The sequence below is a fragment of the Oncorhynchus keta genome, chromosome 4, assembly GCF_023373465.1.
Source record: "Oncorhynchus keta strain PuntledgeMale-10-30-2019 chromosome 4, Oket_V2, whole genome shotgun sequence".
In the NCBI taxonomy this organism is placed as follows: domain Eukaryota; kingdom Metazoa; phylum Chordata; class Actinopteri; order Salmoniformes; family Salmonidae; genus Oncorhynchus; species Oncorhynchus keta.
The window spans coordinates 22,989,628-23,011,932 of record NC_068424.1 but is presented as its reverse complement, the minus strand read 5'-3'; the positions used below and the strand labels follow the sequence as shown (position 1 = coordinate 23,011,932).

The 22,305-nt window shown below is 38.6% G+C and overlaps 1 protein-coding gene across 8 annotated transcripts; it reads right to left on the bottom strand.

Moving 5' to 3' along the window:
- Positions 1-8,278: 8,278 nt before the first annotated feature.
- tfap2a (transcription factor AP-2 alpha) lies at positions 8,279-21,284 on the bottom strand. 8 transcript variants are annotated; one of them, XM_035756644.2, is made up of 7 exons: positions 21,123-21,284; positions 16,487-16,921; positions 15,289-15,340; positions 13,750-13,975; positions 13,011-13,129; positions 10,537-10,678; positions 8,279-9,696 (listed from the first exon to the last, which is right to left on the bottom strand). In XM_035756644.2, the coding sequence occupies exons 1-7, from the start codon at positions 21,156-21,158 to the stop codon at positions 9,414-9,416; spliced, it is 1,293 nt and encodes a 430-aa protein (XP_035612537.1). In that variant the 5' UTR covers positions 21,159-21,284; the 3' UTR covers positions 8,279-9,413. The 8 variants fall into 8 exon arrangements, with proteins under 8 accessions (XP_035612537.1, XP_035612558.1, XP_035612530.1 ...); XM_035756665.2 differs by having other exon boundaries at positions 16,505-16,921; XM_035756637.2 differs by lacking the exon at positions 21,123-21,284 and adding an exon at positions 19,238-19,489.
- Between the last annotated feature and the right edge of the window lie 1,021 nt (positions 21,285-22,305).

Genomic DNA, 22,305 nt, shown 5'->3' with positions numbered 1-22,305 from the left:
ACACCAACAGCCCACCTCACACTTTGAGGAGCGTGGCGACATTTTAATTTTTTAACCTTTATTTGACTAGGCAAGTCAGTTAAGAACAAATTCTTGTTTACAATGACGGCCTACCAGGGAACAGTGGGTTAACTGCCTTGTTCTGGGGCAGAACGACAGATTTTTACCTTGTCAGGTCAGGTCACACGCTATAACTACTAGGCTACCTCCAGCCTCTCACTCAGGGCATAATGCTGGAGGTGTGGGATGTGACTGGAGCATGTGTGGGCAAGGGCTGAGTATGAGGCTGCATGGGCTGGGAATGGGGCTGAAGCTGGGTATGGGGCTGGAGCCGAAGCAGGGGGCCCTAAGAGCCAGACGAGGCCCAACTGACCCACTTTGCTGAGGATCCTGTCATGAGGCTCCTGGGTCTGTTAGGGAATCAGGGAAACCCTCTTCCGTCAATGCTAGCTGCCGTGAACTGGGTTAGCACGTGCCAATCAACCCGGATGGGATGACAAGTTTGTGATGACACGGCTAGAGAGCTCCCTCTCCTCTCACTGCCTGGCTATGTCAAAGACAGGATGATGTCTCGATGGCCATGGCATTTCAATGTCAACTGGCAGACTAGGTTGGATAGTGCATGATTGACTGAGACAACAGCACGTGTTTGTGACAAAAATTGTTTATGAAGTTTGGGAAGTTTATTGGGTAGGGGTGAAACAGACAAAGAAAATGGTCCGCACTCAAAAAGATGTTGCATAAGCTTACTTCCTTTTTCAGGACAGAGAATACAGCACTATTAGCACACAACAACATTTCTTAATACCGAAACACAATACACACATCCAATTTGATGATTCATTGTGATTACCCTTTCTGTTTACATGGTAAATGCTATTTTTTTCGTTACCTTGATTACCCTACAGTCATATTCAATGTTTCACTCCAAATAGTATTGACATGATGTTCCTCCATCTAAAGAATGGGAAAATCAAAGTTGTCTGTTTTTTGCAAAAATAAATCTTCGCCATTTTGAAAATGGCCTCTCCCTTTAGCAATGGTTGTCAGTGAACTCTGACTGTCACAGTCAGTCAGACTAGCAGGAGCAAGGAAGAAATACATCTGACAATTCACTGGCATGAAAGCGATCCCCTCAAGCTAACAAATTCAGAGAGAAAATTACAGTTTTGCACGTTTGTGTCAATATGCATGTCAAAAGGTAATTGGGAAATTGTTCTGCAATGTCAAGTCCTGTTGGAAGTGTTTAGCCTGTGGTTAGATCTAACTGTTTCTTCTCACACTCGAGAGGTCGAAGCAATCTCCCCTCCCCTATAGGTTTCCTCTAATAAGTTAATAATGTAGCAATTCATCATAAAAAGTTATTACACATGATCTACCCCTTTCCCGTGTACTGAAAATGACATTTCAGGCAATATTTATATCAAGTCATAAACAATTGAAATTTGTTATAAGTACATTTCTTATTATCGTAAGGGATTTTTAGGAGTAGGTTATCAAACGTTACTATCCAAGTGACTCACTCAGGCCTCTTTTCAACTTTTAGTCAGACATAAGCTATTCTGTCCTAGAGCTAAACTCACTTCTTCTGGGCATCAATTTTTTTATATTTACATTTTTTGTCATTTAGCAGAAGCTCTTATCCAGAGCGACTTACAGTAGTGAGTGCATGCATTTTCGTACCGATCCCACATAGGAATCGAATCCACAACACTGGCGTTGCCATGCTCTACCAACTGAGCCACACAGGACCACATCCTCCGCCTAGACGGCCATAGCATCTTTATCTATACAGACAGGATTAATAATGATAACCATGAGAATGATGATCATCATGATGATGATGTTGATGAGGATAGTGGTGATGATGATGATGAATATGGTGTTAATGTGAAGGTGTTAATGTGAACAGGTTCTATTTAGACAGCATAGTTCAGTCTTCACAACATACACATGGGAGGGCTAGACACACACACACACACACACACACACACACACACACACACACACACACACACACACACACACACACACACACACACACACACACACACACACACACACACACACACACTGCAACACCTGGGGCTTAGAGTCCACCACTTCAGACAGCCCAGGTAGAGATACATTTGGAGTGTCAGTGCATTGCAATTCACAGCTTTAGTGTCCATTCAGATTAAAGTGGGAATTCATCTTTGGCTCAACACAGACACACAAACATTTATACAAATGTTCCAAACAGCAGGAAATAAAATACATTGGAAAAGTGGAAAAAGACAATTGGGGAAACATCAGTGCAATGCATCAATACACACTTCTTATTGGCATTTAGAGTGGAAATTACTTTGTAAAAGTGATATAGGCCTACCTTACTGGATAGAGTTTAAACCATCAACCTTAAAGGCAGAGGCTCAAATGAGCTGTAGACAGAATGGTTCCGTTCCTACCATCAAGTATTCGTGTGTCTTGTAACTTGCTTTTCAACTGCACTATTTCATTATTGTATTTCTAAACAAATGTATTTTAAAACAATTGTTGTGGATTCTAACGATTTGTGAGCAAATGCACCCTTACATAATTTCTATATCACTCAAATCCACTCCTTTCTTTAGCAGGATAAATAAGGAAATATCCAGGAAATGTGCAATAAGCCAAAAGTTAGCTGTATTATGAAAAAAGGATAGAGGGAGGAAAAACCGAAAAGCAGTATCGGCCAAGCCTGCGAGTTGATTAGTCTCAAGTGAAAGCTGCTCTCTTTCTTTGCGCACAGAGTAAGTCCTTTATCACCGGGCGGCACTGGCGTTGCCTCGAGCTATTGCTTGCCTCGAGCAAGGTACTAGGATAGCAAACGGGATCCTATCATCAAACTTCATAATAACGCTGGGTTCGCCACAGCTGCGCGGTGACCCTTTGTGATGGAACAGATAGCAGCTTAGATGAAATAGTGTTCTTCTTTGGTGTGAAATAATCATGTCTATTAATTCAGTCAGACATCAGCGTCTCTCCCCTCTCTTCCACTCTCTCTCTTATTCCATTCCTTATCCGTGAAAATATGCGATTTTCTAGCAAATGGTCCATTTTACTCAAGTAATTTTTCATCGTTGATTCACAGAAAATAAGGCTGGGGGGTGTGAGCTTCAAAAAAGGGCAGCTTCGTTGAAGACACAGTACAAGGAGCCTTTAAACTGTAACAAAACATATGATGCATTTTGTCATTATCTTTTCGAATTTGCTGGACTCGTTCACATTGAAGGCTATGCCATAAATTCATCACAGAAAAATAGGCAATAGAGAGTGCTTATCGAATAACCTAGTTCTCTTGTGAATTCATGTATCTCAATTAATAGATGTAGGCGGAGGTTGCTGCTGTAAATTGTCAATATGTTCAACAAACCGGGTGTAATAGTTATAAAGCATTAATAGTTATTTTTGTATTTATATACTTTCGTAGTAATGTCACTATGGTAATATTATAGTCTAAAATAAGTTTGCTTCGCAATGAAATGTGATTTTTCACTCCATAAAAAATACTCCAATAGGCTATTACTTTGATTTAGATATAGGCATATACGTTTTTTGGTATGAAAAAAATCTAACACATGTAAACATTATTCTATTATTATTAGGTAATTTTGCCTGATATTATTGTTATTAATATTATTACACCAATAACACCAACTTCGATCATATGGTATCATTTTAGCAAGCATTTTTGAGCATGAGAAAGATTTCCACTTGTTTTGGAGATATAGGACGTGTTACCATGGTATAAGCCAACGAGAACCCCAAAGCATGTTATGGGGTCAGCATCGCTTAAGGCTTTGGTCCTTTTCAAAAGTTGTATATCTTCAGATTGCACACTCCAAGTCTTGGTGCAACTGTTTGTTTGGGTAAAAAACTGTTTCTCAATTACAAACCATTCGTAGATTTTTCTAATGGTATGTTAATATTTACTTATAACCCAATAGCTGATGCTCCTGAAGCCAGAACTTTATGAGGCAAATTGATGGAATTCCGTGTGTGTTATCTAATTTCATTGAGTGTGATAAAATTCAATTTTTCCATTGACCAAATAAATATACATTGTGGGCTAGGTTTCTATATGTATAATGCATAATTAAGACGCGCAATAAAATAGATAGGCCTACCACTCCTCACTTTTACCAAGTTCACCAACTAGGTGACCTGCACAGACAAGTCATTCTACGGGTCCCCAAAAATCTGTGACGAATGTCATGTGATCGAATGACCAACATAATGACACAATAACTAAAGGGGAACAGACTACATGAGACCAATAAATAAATAAATGGATAGATTAATAAATTAATAAACAAATTAATAGTCTTTTGGGGGTGTTGTTTATGGAGCGTGAAGCCGTTTGGTTAAATGTTCGCATCATTTTCGAGGTCTAAGGTTTGATAGAAAAGAGACAGCCCTCAAAAGGCGTTTGATTGAAATGGCGTGTGCCGGGCTGACGGGAGCCAGCGAGGGACAAAGCCCCGCGAAGCCATGGCCACTCGAGCAATTATTCCTCCACGCTGAATTTGGATTAGTGCAATGGAAAGAAGCATATGTTTGGCCCGGGGCGACACTCCCCCCGGCTGCCTTCAGAGATGCGGGGAGAGAGAGAGAGGCAGAGAGACTGAAAACTAGAATATAAACTATATAAACCGACAAGGGAAACATTAACAACATTTTTAATCCCCTCTTTTTGTATATTTGGGAGACACAAACCCATGAAATGAGTCGACCTCCGCTTTTGACAGGTGATGGAAATGATCGGAAAACAACCTTGCAGCCTATGAATTGTGATAAGCATGAGCAGTCATCACACCACTAACATTTTTTAAGATACAAAGTAAATACATGCCCAGATGACACCATATAAACATGATATTATTTTAAACTTAACAAAACGTAATCAACATCATGTAGGCTTATTAGGCCATTATTGGTCTGAAAACAACATGAATGTTTATAAGCCAAGATGAGGCCATCTAGTCGAAATATTGTCTTTTGATGTTAAATTGATGTTATCTCTGACAATTTTGTGTACATAAATTAATTGGATAATCAAATTCTGGGTGAGATTTTTTCCCTTCACATTAAAGAAGAAATCAGTGGTAGCCTGTGCACATATAGCCTAGGCCTATATATATATATATATATATATATACTTCAGATGTTATGTGGGTGTGTGTGGTTCCAAAGTTGTCACCCCAAGACTCATCCAACACCTAACATTATTTTGGAATGACCCATATTGCGTTGGAATGATCGACTTCTCAGCTCACTTGTGAGTCCTTTTGTTTATTCAGTTGATGTTTTCTAATCGATTCTCCGATGTCCCAAGTAATCAAGAACGATTTGGTGGAGTCGTTGACCTTTCGTGGCTTTTGAGCCCCGGCTCGCACAGTGGGGTGAGGTCAGTGGAAGGGTGTCGAGACCGAAATGAGGGTTGATGTCAGACTTGACGAAAATTAGCTATTTTGCGCTTCATTGCAAATTTATAGAGTCACATAATTCGATTGCACCGGTCCACGTTTCAATTGTCATTTGAGTGAACCCTATATGCATAGAACACATATTTCTCTACTTGTAGAATGTCCTGCAGTTTTCAATTCGTCATTAATAAGATATAAAGAAATTAGCAATTTGGTAAATAGATGTGTCCATGCAGGAACAAAAATGAGCTTGAATACAATAAAAAAAAAGATTTACATGGTATACTCTCCAAATAGCCTATACATCGTTTGCATGTTGCAGATGGAAGGTTACACTGTATGCACGCTTGACACAACCGGTTTTCAGTCCGGAGGTCAATATTATAAGGTTACTTGTGTACACAGCACATGACAAAAACGTATCTAGTATTCCATCTTTATGGAAAGTGCATGGTTCAAAGCTATAGTTGCACGTGACTAATTAAAACAAAATTGTTAGCTAGCCATTCTGATGCAATGGCATTAAATGCCATTTCTATTATTGTGTTAGTCTATTTCATCATTTTTCATTTTTGTTAACCCTTGACTTTGTATTTGGGGCCATTCACACTTGAAGGGTCAATTAATTAAATTTCTGTTATTTCATGCATTGACTGGTATCGAAATGGAATTGACCCAGCACTGCACATCAAACCAACGCTATATATAGCCACTAGTAACAGTCTTTAGTCTATTGCCAAATCTGCCGGTTCAAAGTATTGTATTGCCAGTAAAAATGTTGGATGTTGTGAGTTTGGTCTTGTCTATTTTGAAGAACGGATCGTGGTGTAGTGAAATCAGCTCACCAACCAAAGCTCCCAACAACATCTCATCAAAATAGTTTCGGACTAGGATCAGATAATGACGCGTGAGGAGTGTAGGCTATGCGTGCCTGAGCGCATGCATCTCTGCATATTCGTGTGTATGCAATCAAGGGTATGCTGATGCATGGGAAGATCAGATTTTTAAAAAAGTAAATTGTAGCCTAACATTTAAGAATAGGCTATTTAATAACAACTCGGGGAACAGTACACAACAGACGCACGTATTAATTATTATAGTGGAATCAAGTGTAATTGATGTAGCTGAAACCAGGGGTTACGGATTGAATTAGCCAAATTCAGTTGGGTATTGCTGACTGGCTCTTCAAATTTCAGGCCTCTTCGTTATTGCAAATTACTTTAGCTGTAAGGCATTATGTAAAACTAGTTCTACCTGTTTAAGATCAAATTATGGCAAAATTAAAAATGTCGTATTAAAACAGTAGCCTATGTAAATTACAGGTTTGTATCAAAGTAAACAAACCAAAGAAAATTTGTGAAATGGGGGCAATGGCATTGCGTGTTCGTTCCTTGATAGGCCTATAGCCTTCACGTGCTTTCGATAGCTGCCATTGTGATAGACATGTATAATGCTTTCGTCTCGCTCTCAAAAAACGCTTTCATTTACCCCCGATACATTTATTAAATAACATTAGCATTAATGACACACGTGAGGGGCTTCCTAATACCAGTGAATGCTATTTAATACGATTGTTTCCTTTAAAGTGACTATTTATGCTTTTTTTTTAATGGAAGGAGCAGCCGGGTATTCCTCTTTATGAGTGAGCTATTGTGCCTGGGGTTAGGATCCCACACACAATCTGAGATGCAGCCAACAAAAACAGCCCTGACAGACAATGGCTCGCTTCACCTGCTACAGCACTGCACCGCAATTATGCCAAGGACATGTACAGTTAGGCTTCATTCACCTTATTTGAAAACAACTGCTTCGGAATAAAACAGACCGTCTGGGCTTAAAATATGCAGATAATAAATAACCGCTATTTTGGAAAATGTGAAAGAAAGGGGGGAGGGGGGTTGAAGAAAAGTTGCTCAGTAGGCCTAAATCTATCTCGATGTCACAACATCCCCATGCCACAACGCTCTCGACTAGAACCAGAGAGTGGAATATAGAACAGAGCACAGACACAGGATAGGCATATACATTCACCGACTCCACTCCACCATGCTTCAGTAGAGATTGATTTCGAGGTGCATGCCATCAATACACAATCAAAACTCCATTTGAATTCGCTTATGTAATGCATCGTCCCCGTGGCTTTAGGCACGCCAAACAAGGCTACAGCAGGTGTGTTAGAAGCATACGTGATCATTTGCATCGACATGACTACAACGAAGCCTATGGGTAGAGATGTGAGCAAATATAAGAGATATCCACAGGCAAACGTATTTGTCATATCATTTAACTGAATGCAGTTGAAATAGGTTTCCCACATTTGATTCCAACTGAATGCTGTCAAACAACACCAATAATTACAGACAGGCTAGTAATAACAAATATTTGATGAATGTCTTAAAAAAGCTTTAACAAAAACGAAATAAAGAAAACAATAGAGTAGTAGGGAAAAGCAAATGTAATAACCTTCAACACAGCCATATAGATCTCACTGATTTTAAAGAACGGTTTTGCTTGAGGGCTGGCGCTTCACACACACACTTCAAACACCAAAGAATTCATTGTTTTCTGTGTCATTTGGCATGGTAAAAAAGCTCGGCTCCGGTTTTGAATGATCCTGTGCTCTGAACTATGAGTTGAAAGTATAAGTTGTTTTATTATACTTGAGGGAAACAATGGGTTCAGCTGCTTATTGCAAGGAACACTCGTCAGGGGAGAGTTAAACTCAATTACTGTAACCGTGCTGAATAGAAAATATGGCCAAGAACGAAAATACACCCGGGCGTCTAAACCACTGAATAAAAAATGAAAATATATGAATAAAAATCAACATGAAGCGTATCAAATGTTTATTTTTTTCTGGGCAACAAAGGACTATAATACATTGACAGGCATGGGAACTATTGCCAGCACAAGTCTATACAATACAGCTAAAACCGCCTCCAATTTGGACATTGGACATACAAGATATCAGATGGTCCCAAATGCTTAGAATTACTTCGAACATAAAAAAAAATAATCAAAAGACAATATCCATTTATTGCTTTTATGGTGCTTCAAGGGAAGAACAAGTGAAACGTATTCTGATTGGCACAACACATAAAAGCTTGTATAAAAACAAGAAAGTAGAAACACAAAACAGTTCTCTTCGGGGTCTCGATTATGCACTTTTCAATTAAAAAAACTGAATGGAATAAGGATGATATAGCTAGAGAGAAATGGAGGTTTATTTCTATTAAATTTGTTTACTTGCTTCAATGTCGCCTCAACATGCTACAAGAGGGCTGAATTGAAATATCCCAGAGAAAAAATACCCCAAACTTCTGTTTTCTAATAACCATAAAACCACATGAAGAACTAACCGAATATTTAAACCCACTAAAACAGGAGGCACCAGATAAATAAAAAAGAAGTTTCAACAGACGCACCATATTTACAATTCCCATTAAATTACACATAAATAAATATATACATACATGAACACAGATTCCCTTATATAACCGTGAATCGTGTTGAAATTCAAAGTTCAAGTTGGTCGCTTGGAGTGAGAGTCTACAACTGAAGTCATGACATGGAACTCTGTGGATTTTTTTCAAGTTTATTATTCACAATACTGATAATAATTCATCCTCTTTTAGCTTCTTTTTGTCACATGGCTACAATCGTAAATTGAGAGATATAAGGGTCGCTCGATTTCAGTCCGTTGCAGCTCATAAAAAGAGGGAGTACATAAAAAGTCATAGATGTGGCAGAGATCTTTCCCTCTCTGGATCTGTTCTTTGCGCCTTTCAGCATTTTTTTCTTTTTAATTATTGTGGGGATCTTGCGCATCACTTCCCGTGAATCCAAAGTTGAATGGTATTAAAAACAAACATGTAAAATCATCGCGAGATCAGGAAGTGGCACGTTAACTTGATCAATAGTATTTATATGTATTTATAATATTTATATTGGGCTTTCAGGTGGGAATCACTTTCTGTGCTTCTCGTCTTTGTCTCCGCCTTTAGTTCCGCTGTCTGAGTGACTGTTGTTGTTCAGGTACATTTTGTCCATGGCTTTAATCGCCTCGGTCAGATAGTTCTGGAGAGCGGTGAGGGCCGCGCACATGGCTGGGGTCCCGAATCCGTGAGAAATGAGACTGAAATGGGTCAAGCAACTCTGAATCCCTGGCTCAAGAATAGGTTGTGGTCGAGAATTCCCCAAGGGCGTACGGTCCTGGGAAAGCAGGTCTGTGAATTCTTTGCAGATCTGCCTAAAATGGGGAGACAATATATATGTTAATTACAATCATAATGTCAGTCTGCCCCTAATATGACGTATAGGCCTATACAAGACATGTTCAAAGATCCTATTAATTTTATGTAGTTAGTACTATAACATTAGAATGTGGCCTATCGCATATTTGTTCAAAGGGACGTATAAGTATAGTGTCGTACTATGTCTAAATGTTCAAATGCAGTGGGGAAAGGTTGACGTTGGAGTAAAACCAACTATGTTTCAATGCAATCCCAATCACAGCAAACAAAATGGTTGCATATAGATGAATCTGAGGCCTGTTCAATCGACCAATTACAGTAAACTCCATATTGGATAGTCTCAGATAGGCTATTCGTGCACGTGTTTTATTCAATGCTTACGCAACGCCAAAATGCTTGGCATGAATCGAATACAGAACATGGATATCAAATTCAGTCCGTCTAATATTAGTTGAAAGTGTCGAATTCAAGAAGTGTTTGTTCATTGTTGCATTTTGTCGTGTGCATAACATCACTTGATGACCTATTTGGCTTATTAGAAGGACAAATAATTGGACATTAGTCGATTCATTTGTATCCAATATTTTTTTTGTCAGTTTTAATGTCACATTCATTCAATAGCCTACTACAATGTAACACCAATAACGAGTCCATAAATCAACACTTTAGAAATGCATGTGAAATATATAGGCCTATCAAAAGCCTACAACAAAAAAAATAAAAAACGCATTTATAGAATTGACCACGACCATCCATTTGTGTTTGCAAACACTGTCGATGTCAACACGAGAATCACATTTTTTTTTACATATGAAATGTGATAATATAACACTTACTTCGTTGCCAATAACATGTTTTTCCTCTGGACTTGTTCGTTTGGGTCGGAATGCTGACGGTTTGTATATTCAGCTACTGCCTTGGCTGGAAACTCAGTCTCGCATACGTAACCAAAATCTCTGGCAAGATGCACGGCTTCGCCTGAGAAGGAAAGAATGGATTGAGTATACTATATTGCTCTAAATTGGACATTAAATATAGACCAATTAACGCTTCCATTTAACACATGATTCATCTAATGAACGTCCTCTGCCAAAGAGAAGGCCTTGTCTTTGCATCAAATTCTAAATCATTAGGCTATAGGCTAGAACTTGTACCTTCCATCTCATGATGGATTATTTTATTTTTCTTGTTGTCATTTAGCAGACGCTGTTAAGCAGAGAGACATTTGGGTTAAGTACCTTGCTCAAGAGAACATCTACATATTTTTCACCTTGTCTGCCCGGGAATTCGAACCAGCAACCTTTCGGTTACTGGCCCAACGCCCATAACCGCTAGGCTACCTGTTATCAATAAGAGTCAGGCCCCCATTCCGTGAGAAGAGTTAAATATCAGGGAAGCAATATAAAATGCCATAAGTAGCGTCATGCATATCACCATGTCATTGCTTAGACATCCCTAAACATTATTGAACGTCCAGCAGATCATACAACGAAAGCAATTTTAAAAGGCTATATGCAAATCTCGCTCCTACAAACTTTAGCCATGAGAATTATAGGTTCATTCCATTGAGGTCTGCCTTTTTTGTAGATTTTTTCAAGTCTTTGGTTTTAATTTCCTGAAACAGTTGGGTTTTTACTGCGGGGCTTCCTGCCATAAGCCTCGACTCCGGAAGAACGCATGCGCCAATTAGCATCAAAGCTCAAGTCCAGTAAACTCGTTTCCATAAAATGGAGCGGATCATAAACAATAACAGCACTTCAGAAAAACGCAGTGTCTCTTCACTAAATAACCGAGTGTCTTCAAACCCCCCCCCACACACACTTTATCGCAAAGAATCATATATTTCTTCAACCTCATTACCATACAGCACCCAATTTCAATGAAGTACAATGAATATTGCATTCGCTCCACGGCTGTAATGATTAACAGGAACCAATGAACCGTCCCAGGCTTTCACCTTTAAAATCCACAGCTCACCAAATACCACCGCACTGAATAATAAGGTTCAACTTTGCAAGCAAAATGGATTTATTCAATAGCAATGGCATCCTCATAGTGTGCCACAATTACCTAATTTATTATTTAATAGTCTCACAACATATAGATCTTCCATAGGTCACTTCCACTTCAATCACAGAGAAACAGAAAGTGTCCCTGCATATGTGAATAATAGAAGTCTAATAACAGTAGCTGTAGCTGTTGGCTCGTGGTCCTACTACTACTAGTATTACTATAACTATGATTATTACTACTATTACTACTATTACTATGATTATTACTACTATTACTACTATTACTATGATTATTACTACTTTTACTACTATTACTATGATTATTACTACTTTTACTACTATTACTATAACTATGATTATTACTACTTTTACTACTATTACTATAACCATGATTATTACTACTATTACTATAACTATGATTACTACTATTACTATAACTATGATTATTACTACTATTACTATAACTATGATTATTACTACTATGAATACTACTATAACTATGATTATTACTGCAACTACTACTACTACTACTACTACTATTACTATAACAATGATTACTACTACTACTACTACAACTATGATTATTACTACGACTACTATTACTACTATTACTCCTATTACTACAACAATGATTACTACTACTACTACAACTATGATTATTACTACGACTACTATTACTACTATTACTACTATTACTATAACAATGATTACTACTACTACTACAACTATGATTATTACTACGACTACTATTACTACTATTACTCCTATTACTACTACTATAACTATGATTATTACTACGACTACTACTACTACTAGCCTAATATAGGCCTTATGATAATGATCATGATAACAAGCCACTATAGTGTTAATAAATCAATCGATCCACCTCTGCCAGAGGTGAAACAGCTCCAAACTCACGCTAGACAATAAATAAGCAAATGTCCATAACCCTGCTTCAACAAGGAGCCTAGTTCATCTGGTACAAACTAGGCCAGCCAGGTTTACCGAACCCACCTCACACTGTAGTAGTCTATTCTAGGACCACTTTCACGAGAGGATTGCACACACGAAGGCTACATACACAGGCCAATGTTGCGAAAAGCCTTTTAAAATTATTACCATCATCCTCTCTCTCAAAAACACACATATATCCTTCATGCATGACTGGTTTGCAAGGCAAAGTCAGTCCAAATTACATGGATGAGCGCATATACTGATTTCGAATGTCCCCCCTGAAACCGTTCAAAGCACCTGCTATCCCGGGAACCGGAACTCAGATCATTTACAATGCAACTTACCTTCGACTAGTGACGTCAGCAGGGTAACGTTTGCGGCTTTGCGTCTACCTGCAGGTAGATTTAATCCGATTTTATCCAATTTCTCTCTGAGGGACCTTCCGCCATTCTTAGACTTGGCCCTGTGACAAGAACAGAAAAATAGGTTGTATGAATAGGCTAATTTGTAAAACGGTATGTTTTTTACATTTATTTTATTTTTACCATCATTGTTACAAACTATCTGATCCAAAAAGGTCTGAATGAATAAGTATGTTATTAATCATATTATTGAATCAAAGATTAGGTAGCTATCTTGATTTAAAGAACAACAATGCCATAATAGCATCGTCTTCCTTCCATACACTTCTATAACACTATCGGTGTCTACAGGCCTATGTGTGTGTCAATATAGGCTACGTATTTTCAAATCACTGAAACTACTTTATTTGAATGCACAGTGTATACCCAAAATACTGGCTTTGTGTCGAGTTTGGAATCTATAGACTAAACACTGAACTAGTTTACTGTTGTTGGTGTACTGTTGTTGGTCGAAATATGATGTGCGTAAACTAGTCTTACAGGGTTGAGGGTAAGGCCAAAAGGCCTACATTAATTTGTGGGCTACATTGTGAGTGTAAAGTTAATATGGAATTTAACAGTCTGCCTTTTGGGCTGTTTTAAATGCAGGAGGTATCACGCTTGGTCGATTTTAATTATACCTGGGATAAAGAATGAGGAGCGACATTAAAGTCCGGCTCACCTTCTCAGCACCCCGCCCAGCAGTGACGCGTTGAGGCACTCAGGCGGCGAAAGGCGTCTCTGCACTTCCGCCACCGTGACCTTGTATTTTGATGTGGAGCTGAGCAGAGACAGGCGACCCGGAACAGAGCAGAACACCTCGTTGGGGTTTACCACACCGCCAAAAAGACCATCCTTATTTATCGGAATGGCGGAGACGTTGTTGTTCTTGGATAAAGAAACTGGACCTAGGGAAGAAGGAGAACAATTTCTGTGAATCTTATTCAATGTAGACCATTAATCAGATGACATTCATATCAAACGCGGTGTGGGTGTAAAGGCCTACACATAATTAAAATAATTGGCATAGGGTATGACAGGCCAAATAATAATAATAATATTAACACGAATAATAAACATTAATAATGATAATATAGGCATATTTATTGTTTTCTTATTTTGGTGATTAGGCCTACGCACAAAGGCCTAACCATTGCAAAATGTTGTACCATATTGTAGGCCTCGTATAGGCCCAATATTTGTTTAGGGTAGGCTATCTATGCAATTTGAGCTCTGAAACATCGCACGCTTTTGCAGACGCGCGCGCACACATGTTGCAATACTTAAAACACACACACACACAGCACGCGAAGAGAAGCCTTTTTTCAAATATCCATGGTCTCCCCAAAAATACAGTCGCGCGTGTGATTTCACTTTGCAGGGGTTACCGTTTTGTGTGCTGTAACCGGAGACAAAGGGACTAGCGCTTTTGGATAGATCACTTGTGACATTAATAGCCCAGGGGAGGCTAATAGAGACGATAGGAGTTAAACGAACTCTTGAGATTACTAATATAAGAGCCAATTATCATGTTGATGCGGAAAGAGCATCTCTCAAGATTTATCCCCTGCGCATCTAATTTGAACTGACAAAAGACTCCACATGGCGAGAGGGGTAACGTTCAACCTGACCATGAAGTAGGCCTAGCACGCCAGAAATGGTCTTGTAGGAGTAAACAATCGAATTCACACGCAATTATGCTAGGCCCATATATGATAATGCCACACTGAACGCATTATTCCATAATCAACCGAAGCCAAACAGTGATGGAATGAGACTCTATAAATGGTTTAAAGACCTTGCCTATTTTTGCAGCGTATATTTTTTTCCACCTTTGATGCAGGATCTGGTATCATCCTGATACTTAATACATAGAGCATTACCAACTGCCATTTTAGATTTGCTCCCGAACGGGCCTATATTTACGATATATAGCGAAAAGATGCGTCAACACATTAAAACCAATAGCCTAAACAGCATAGCCTATATAGGGCATATTCGCATCTGACTATGCCTACTCTGAAATGCTGACATTGGCATTAATTGATGAAAAGGTGCATGCAGTTAGTTTGATGCACTCGAGCTCACGTAATAAAAAACACTGCGCATTAATCCACTTGGTTCAGTGAGGCACTGACTACCGCACAAGCTCCGGAGCAGAGGGGTGGTGTGGTGTGCAGCTTGTGGAAACATACATGGCATCTCGAAGGAAATTGCTTACCTTTTTTAATTACAGTCTGATCTGGGATGTGAATTCCTTGATCCTCAACATGCTGCAACACACAGATGCAAAATACGCTTAATATGGAATACAATGAAATTAATTTGACATGTCATGCTGTTTGCAAAAGACTGGCATGTAAGTCCACAATCCAAATATATGATGGGCCTGTTATTCTTTTCAATGAGGGTGATATTGGCTATAGCTGTTGGGCAGTGCGCGTCATGCATATCAGACTTAAATAATGAAGCTCTGTCGCCCAATAATCGTGACCTCATTCCATCCGCAGAGTGGATACTTACGAATAACTATGAATCCAAATTGTATTCGGAATAAAGGTGGTATTACACGTGGTGCACGCTAATTGGGGATTAGTCATTTGTTTGAGAAAAACGCGTCATTGTACAGGCCTTTACTTATTTGATGTATTCGTATTACCTGCAGAGCGATGGAACTTAATCTAAAACATGGTGCTCATAGTGTGCCTGCATGTGCAAAACTCCCGAGTGGACATTTTATTATTGCTCTCAGCCTCCCGCTCATATCGGGACTTGAGTATTTTCAATGAGCACAATTAAATTAAAGATGAAGGGAGGATATCCAGAATCATGTCCAAAAATGACAGGGAATATTAATCAACAAGCGCGGTATACCATCCATTTTGTGAGAGGGGTTGCAGATCATATTATAGTTCTCAGAGCTTCAGCTTTGATCTGTTTGTTTAAGGCAAGTGTTTATAACACTATGCATCTTTTCCGTGGAGGGAGGGGGTCAACAAAATAATACAGCTAATAAAGTGCAAACACAGCTCGAGAATATAGACTGAATAATCCATGCAAATAGGCTTTTATACAGTGTTTCACTCGAAAGCCGTTTGTAAAATGTAATGTCTGTTGGAACATTTACATAAAAAGGACTCTGTCAATTCAATGCAATGGTTATGACCATAATCTTTGACCATTTCTGCATTTATAAAATTGCATGCCATGCACTGAGTCATTACATGTAGGACATGACATTTCATACAGAGCTGCCAATTTACAGCAACAAACACTTAAGCTATAGAAGGCTACGTGTGTAGGCCTAATAATAATTAAAAAATAATAATAAGAAAAATAATAACAACAACAATTATTATTATAATAACAACAACAACAATGTAATAGTAAAAATGTAATAGTAATAATAATATAATTACCAAATAATGCTGAATTACCTGAACATCTTCTAAAGAGTGAGGTATTCCATGGATTGGGATAGAATCTGAGAGTCCCGTATCGATTCCGTGGCCCGACGGCAGGAGCACTTCTCTACGGTACTCCCTACAGAGCTGATGGGGCAAGCCACGGTGCTGGTGCAGCAAACTGCTCTCCTGACTTTGCCTCTGGCCCGGCCAGCCAGGGTGTTGTGGCTGCGGCTGAGCGTGCAGGGAGTTGAGGGAGTAGGGGTCGTTGACGTGCGAGTATGGGTCCTGAGACTGGGGGTAGATTGGCTGGTAGGGCGGAGGAAAGTACGGTGGCTGGAAGTCGGAGTTTGGGGTATGGGAGAGTGGAGGGGCGCTATATGGAGACTGGCCCACGCCTCCCAGCTGAGGTAGCCTGGCTGTCCCATTGCTGGTACCGTCGTGACGATCCTGCAGGAAAAAAGAATCGGAGAAATTAAACCTATACACCAACCCTCCATTTTACCCGTTTTCACCGGGGCTTTTATGGACTGCCACCTACCATAATTGAATGTCTATTCAAAGTCGTTGGTTGAAATAAAATCAACAGCATTTATCTGTTGAACGCAGCAATAATAGCCTAATAATAATAATATTAATAATAATAATGCTAACAATAATAACAGTGATAATTACTGTAGGCTAATAACACACCCGTAGGCCTATTTGATCATTTTCAGGGGGAAAATGATTACAGTTGAAATATTTAGATAGGCCTACTGAAATTAAATGTGAGAGCAATCTTGCATTCTTTTTCTTTTTTTGTATGATAACTATTTGACTAAAAAAGGCAATAATCGGAGTCTGAATGGTGCACGAAGTAGGCTATAACTGTCTTTGCCACCGAGTCCAACTTACCATCGCGGAAAAGCTGTGCACTAACATCTGCGAAGATTTTCGAGCGATTCAAAAGAGAATTTTCAGAAGAAAAACGTTGATAAAACAACGAAAATGTACGAGCAAACAAAATAATGCCAGCAACAACACTATTGAAAGATCACGGAGCCCAATGTTCAGATAAGCACCACCGAAGAACGATAATCCATCAGAATTTGGTTAAATTCCCACTGCCCTTCATTCGATTCTAAAATGCAATGTTTGGTCTTGCGGATTTATGTTTAAAGTTTCCTGTATCCCTGTTCCGTCTTCTGTCTCTATCACTGTGATGTTCCCTCGACTGAGCTCATATTAGCAAAGAGCTGCTTCTTTCCTTGGACTCCTAATAGCAGATATTCATGACTATTAATATTACACGAATTCTTAATAAGGGAAGAATGGTCGGAAATCGAGCGTGAAGCGAGGAAGCAACTCAAGGCAGAGTCTGCACTAAATGACGTCCATTGAATGAGGAATCAGTATATCTATCTAATCAGAGATGGGGAGAGAAAGAGGGAGTGAGTGAGGAGGGGAGAGAGAGAGGGAGACAAAAAGAGGGACATTCTCTTGCGTCTGACGAATCAGAGAGAGGGGGGAACATTTTAAAAGGTTCGAAGGCAAGCACAAGTGAAAGAAAGGCAGAATGAAGGGGGGACCAGAGATAGAGGAAGAGCCATGGACGGAAACAATGTGCACCTCTGATTCGTGTGAAAATCCAGCAAACGCTGAGGGCATCTCGGCTGGCACATTTTTACTGTTCAGAGGGCGGTTGTCTGCTCGCCATGTCCCTTTGTTTTTCACTTCAGTTTCCGACGCCTTGCTTTCCATGGCCCTTCCCCAGTCTCTCGAATGAATTAATCCACGGTTATTTGAATTCAAACTACGCCAGCCGAGCTAACTTTCACTCCGAGCAAATATATTCAAAAGTTATTATACGGATACGCAAGCTTAAGACATCCACTTTCCACTTCTAACCTATTTGCACGCGACCATTTTTACAAAACAGCAAAAGAGTAACCAGTACGGTAGTTAACACTGATTTCGATAAAAACAGAAACAGGTCTATTAGCCTAACCGTAAACTAAACTTGAATGAGAGAATCACAAATTCAAACACGGGCGGCGAAATCCAGCCCAGCGTTTCTTCCCTGCTCTTTGCATGCGCATTCTCCAGACGCGGTTAAAACACGTTCAACTGGCTGCACCACTCCTAAACAACTCCCTGATATGACTGCCAAACTTTCTATTCTATAATAACAATCACACAGCGTGTGCAGTGCACACACACCACTAAGGGCTCAAAATGCACCGATTTATTTTATAAGAATGTAAGGGATAGGCATCCTATTATTTAAACACATTATTTGAAACATACTTCTTTTTCGATGATACAGTCAACACATGCATTTTGGGTATGTCTCCATATGTACATTCTCTTACTTTCTATGTACATTTAGCATGTTTCAGCAGTGAGTTTTGAAATCCTATTTTATAACAATTACGTTTAAAATGGTATAAATATATAAATGTTTTCCTATGGGTTTGCCATGTATTACTTTCATTTATTGATGTGAAAATGTATTATTATTATTGCTATTACTTTATTTTCACTGTTAATATTGAAATTGTGTAAAATGTATTTTTCTACACAATTAAAAATTGCATTACTCCATATCAAAATAGCAAAATATCTAACATACGAAATAAACCAATATGCATCTGTTATCCTTCAATGAATTAAATATGTTCCCAGACAACTGTCAAAACAATTAGAGATTGACAAAATGAAAATAAAGCAGTATACCCCATTAATTACATGAAAACAGCAATAAATTAAATATGAGCCTCTTACCTCGCAATCTTCATATTTTATATTATCAGTTAATTTCCAAAGCATTTTCATGAGTTGTGGTGGATATTGAGAGCGCCTTTCCTTGTTTTACACAGTGAATTGTGCTCTAGCGGAAACTATTTTAGTTGAGCTTGGCTGTCTGCGCTCTGAGATCTCCCTCTAATGGTGAAAGTAAAAGGCTCGCGCACCACTGTAATAACATTCGCATTCCCTCATTAGCATATCAACAGCCGCTTGATTCCCATCTGCCCAACACCAATGGACAACACAGGTAACACTGGAGCGAGATTTCACATGTATTTACTTCTCCCACATTCAATGAGAACATACAGCAGGAATTGAGCGTACATTTTATAAGCATTCTCTATGACAAAAAGGCAACAACACACCCTGCACCTGGGGGTGTGAACGTTCATTTGATGGCTATGATAAAACAAATAATTGGATAATACATGTTATGTATTAATTTGCTTCCTTTTTGTCGTGCATATTCGTTTTAGGAAATGTGGTTTCATAAAAACAACTGTTTATGTAACAGCTTCATAAAAACAAGTTCCATCATCTCACACCCTATATGGGCCTATGGTACAATCTGTCTGTTCTTACATTTTAGGATGGTTAACTTGCTCTGAAGAGCGTGCCACACGCAAATACTCTATCTAGTGCTCTCTTCATACTTTGTTGCCAAACTGATATTCGTTAACTGTTGTTTTAGACGTATTGAGAGTTGAGACCATGAAAAGCTATTCTGTCACTGTCATGCAAAAGAAGAAACGGTCTAAAGTAGGTATACAGCTCCATTGACGACATGTAAGAGCGCCGTTTTTGTAATGTAAATAATCAACACAACAACATAGCTTGTTTAATGTGAATGAGAGTCTGAAGTATTTGGGCGGGTCAAGAACCAGGTCGCCAATTCCTAGGCGTTGGCCTCTCCTAGTTCAGATTTACATTTTTGGTGGGGTACCTTTACAACCGGTTGTTATTAATGAGAGGGCCCATGAATCTAGATCACAATGACAACTATCAGCCGGGTAAAGGTGCCTTAAAAAATCAATCGTGGAGTGTGTGGGTCTGTATGTGTTTCTATATGCTGCTATGTGGATATTAGAGGTTGTGTGCTTTTGGAGAGTGAAAACGAAAAGGCTCAATCTCACCATGGCTTGGATTGTTTCACCGACTCCAGTTTCACCGCGTTAGAAAGTTCTGTTTTACAGTCGACATTAAATTATTCTTTAAAAATCAATTGCATTAGGCCAACATACCCCTCCAAAGTAATAGGCCTACATCGGATAGATTTGTTTTGACATTTTAGATGACAAGAACCACAACTTCCGGGCGAGCTATAACTTTAGTATGAGATGCCATTTATCATATCATAGACGAATTAACATCTATAATGATAAGTTGGAGCATACTATGTATGATTTGTGCTATTTTATTGATTTTATTCACATTTCAATAAACACTAGCCTATAGCAAAACAATACATTCTATATCCTAAAGTATACTCTATAGGTTATTATTTGCTTCTATATAAGGAAGGGTTTTCTATAGTCTTAAATTGCATGATATATAAAGTGATGGAGCCTTCTATGCCAGTTAAACCTGCTCTCCCCAAGTTATTACGAGAGCCAATGCGCTATTGTTAATCAGGCGTAAATAGGAACATTATCGACTTTTGCGATAAAAAAGAACACTGTCAAAGTAAAAAATAATTAAAACTATTGAATAACTGTATAATATTTAGGCTAAATATAGTGCTTGCCTACTAATTCTACAATGAAAAGTTGATGGCAATGCATTTACCAATTGTGGCCATATATTCGACATATATTACACAACTAGCCTACACGTTCTTTGTCTTGAAATAAACAGCACATACCTGCCAATCCCCCATTTTGCCCATTATGGACATCATTGTTTCTTCAATTTGCCTGGATATGGTAGATCACACGTCGTGTTATCTCATTGAGGCTTCCGTCCATAAGCCAATTTTTGCTTTTACTTGTGGTGAACGAGATCAGCTCACCTGGCCATAAAAACCCTCTGGGCCACCTGGTGGCACATGCGCAATAGACCGGATGTGTTAACCTACCTGAAGTTGAGGTAATGCTCTTTTGTGAATATGCTTTTGGAGCTTACTGCGTTCAATTGTGAATGAACATATGGCTGGAAAGTGTGTGGACGAAACTTTCGACCAGAATCTTTTTTTTTTTCATCCATGGGCTAACTGTTGTGAATAGAACAATATAACAATATCATTTGCATACCATTTATTTATGTAAAATACAAAAGTAAATGAAAAATCTATATATTATTGAATATCAACATCATATCAATATCAGTTGATTATAAAATATTTATTCACATTAAAAATTAAACTGTGTCAAGATAAAATCTGAAGGTTAACTGTAACATCATTACTTAAACACAATCTACAAGGTTCCCTTACGTGTATTGGGGTCATGGTTTATTTATCATCTGTTTATTTCTAATACATACTTATGAAGACGCCTCAGGCCAGAAATGAATGAGCTCAGCTCTTCACCAGGCACACCAAAAAATAAAAAGAGCAACACGTGCGCTCAACGAGGTGTTAATGGTAATGATGGTCGAAAAGTATTTTCTTTCTAATTCTAACGGGACACATGTCGACTCTACCTATGGGGCGCTCCACAACATGGTTGCACAGCACTGTCAATTTCAGGATGGAAAGATATATCTGGCTTGAATTATGATGTATTATTTAGTTGATATAAATATGACAAATAAACCATAACGATAAGTATTCCATTTCAAATTCAACAGTGCTATCTATATAAGCCATATAGTCTAGATATATAGCTTATTTTAAACAACAGGCCTTTTCCTGAGAAAACACAGCTCAGTTGAATTACAGTCATACAATTGGGCAAATATTGAAATATTTTAGACTACATATTTGTTTTTGTCTTGCATTTGACTGTGGTGTTTGGCAACTGTGCGGTCTATAAACTTGTATTCTATACATATTTGTACTATATTTGGGAAACTTTAATATTCCCTCAATATTTGTCTTCAAAGAA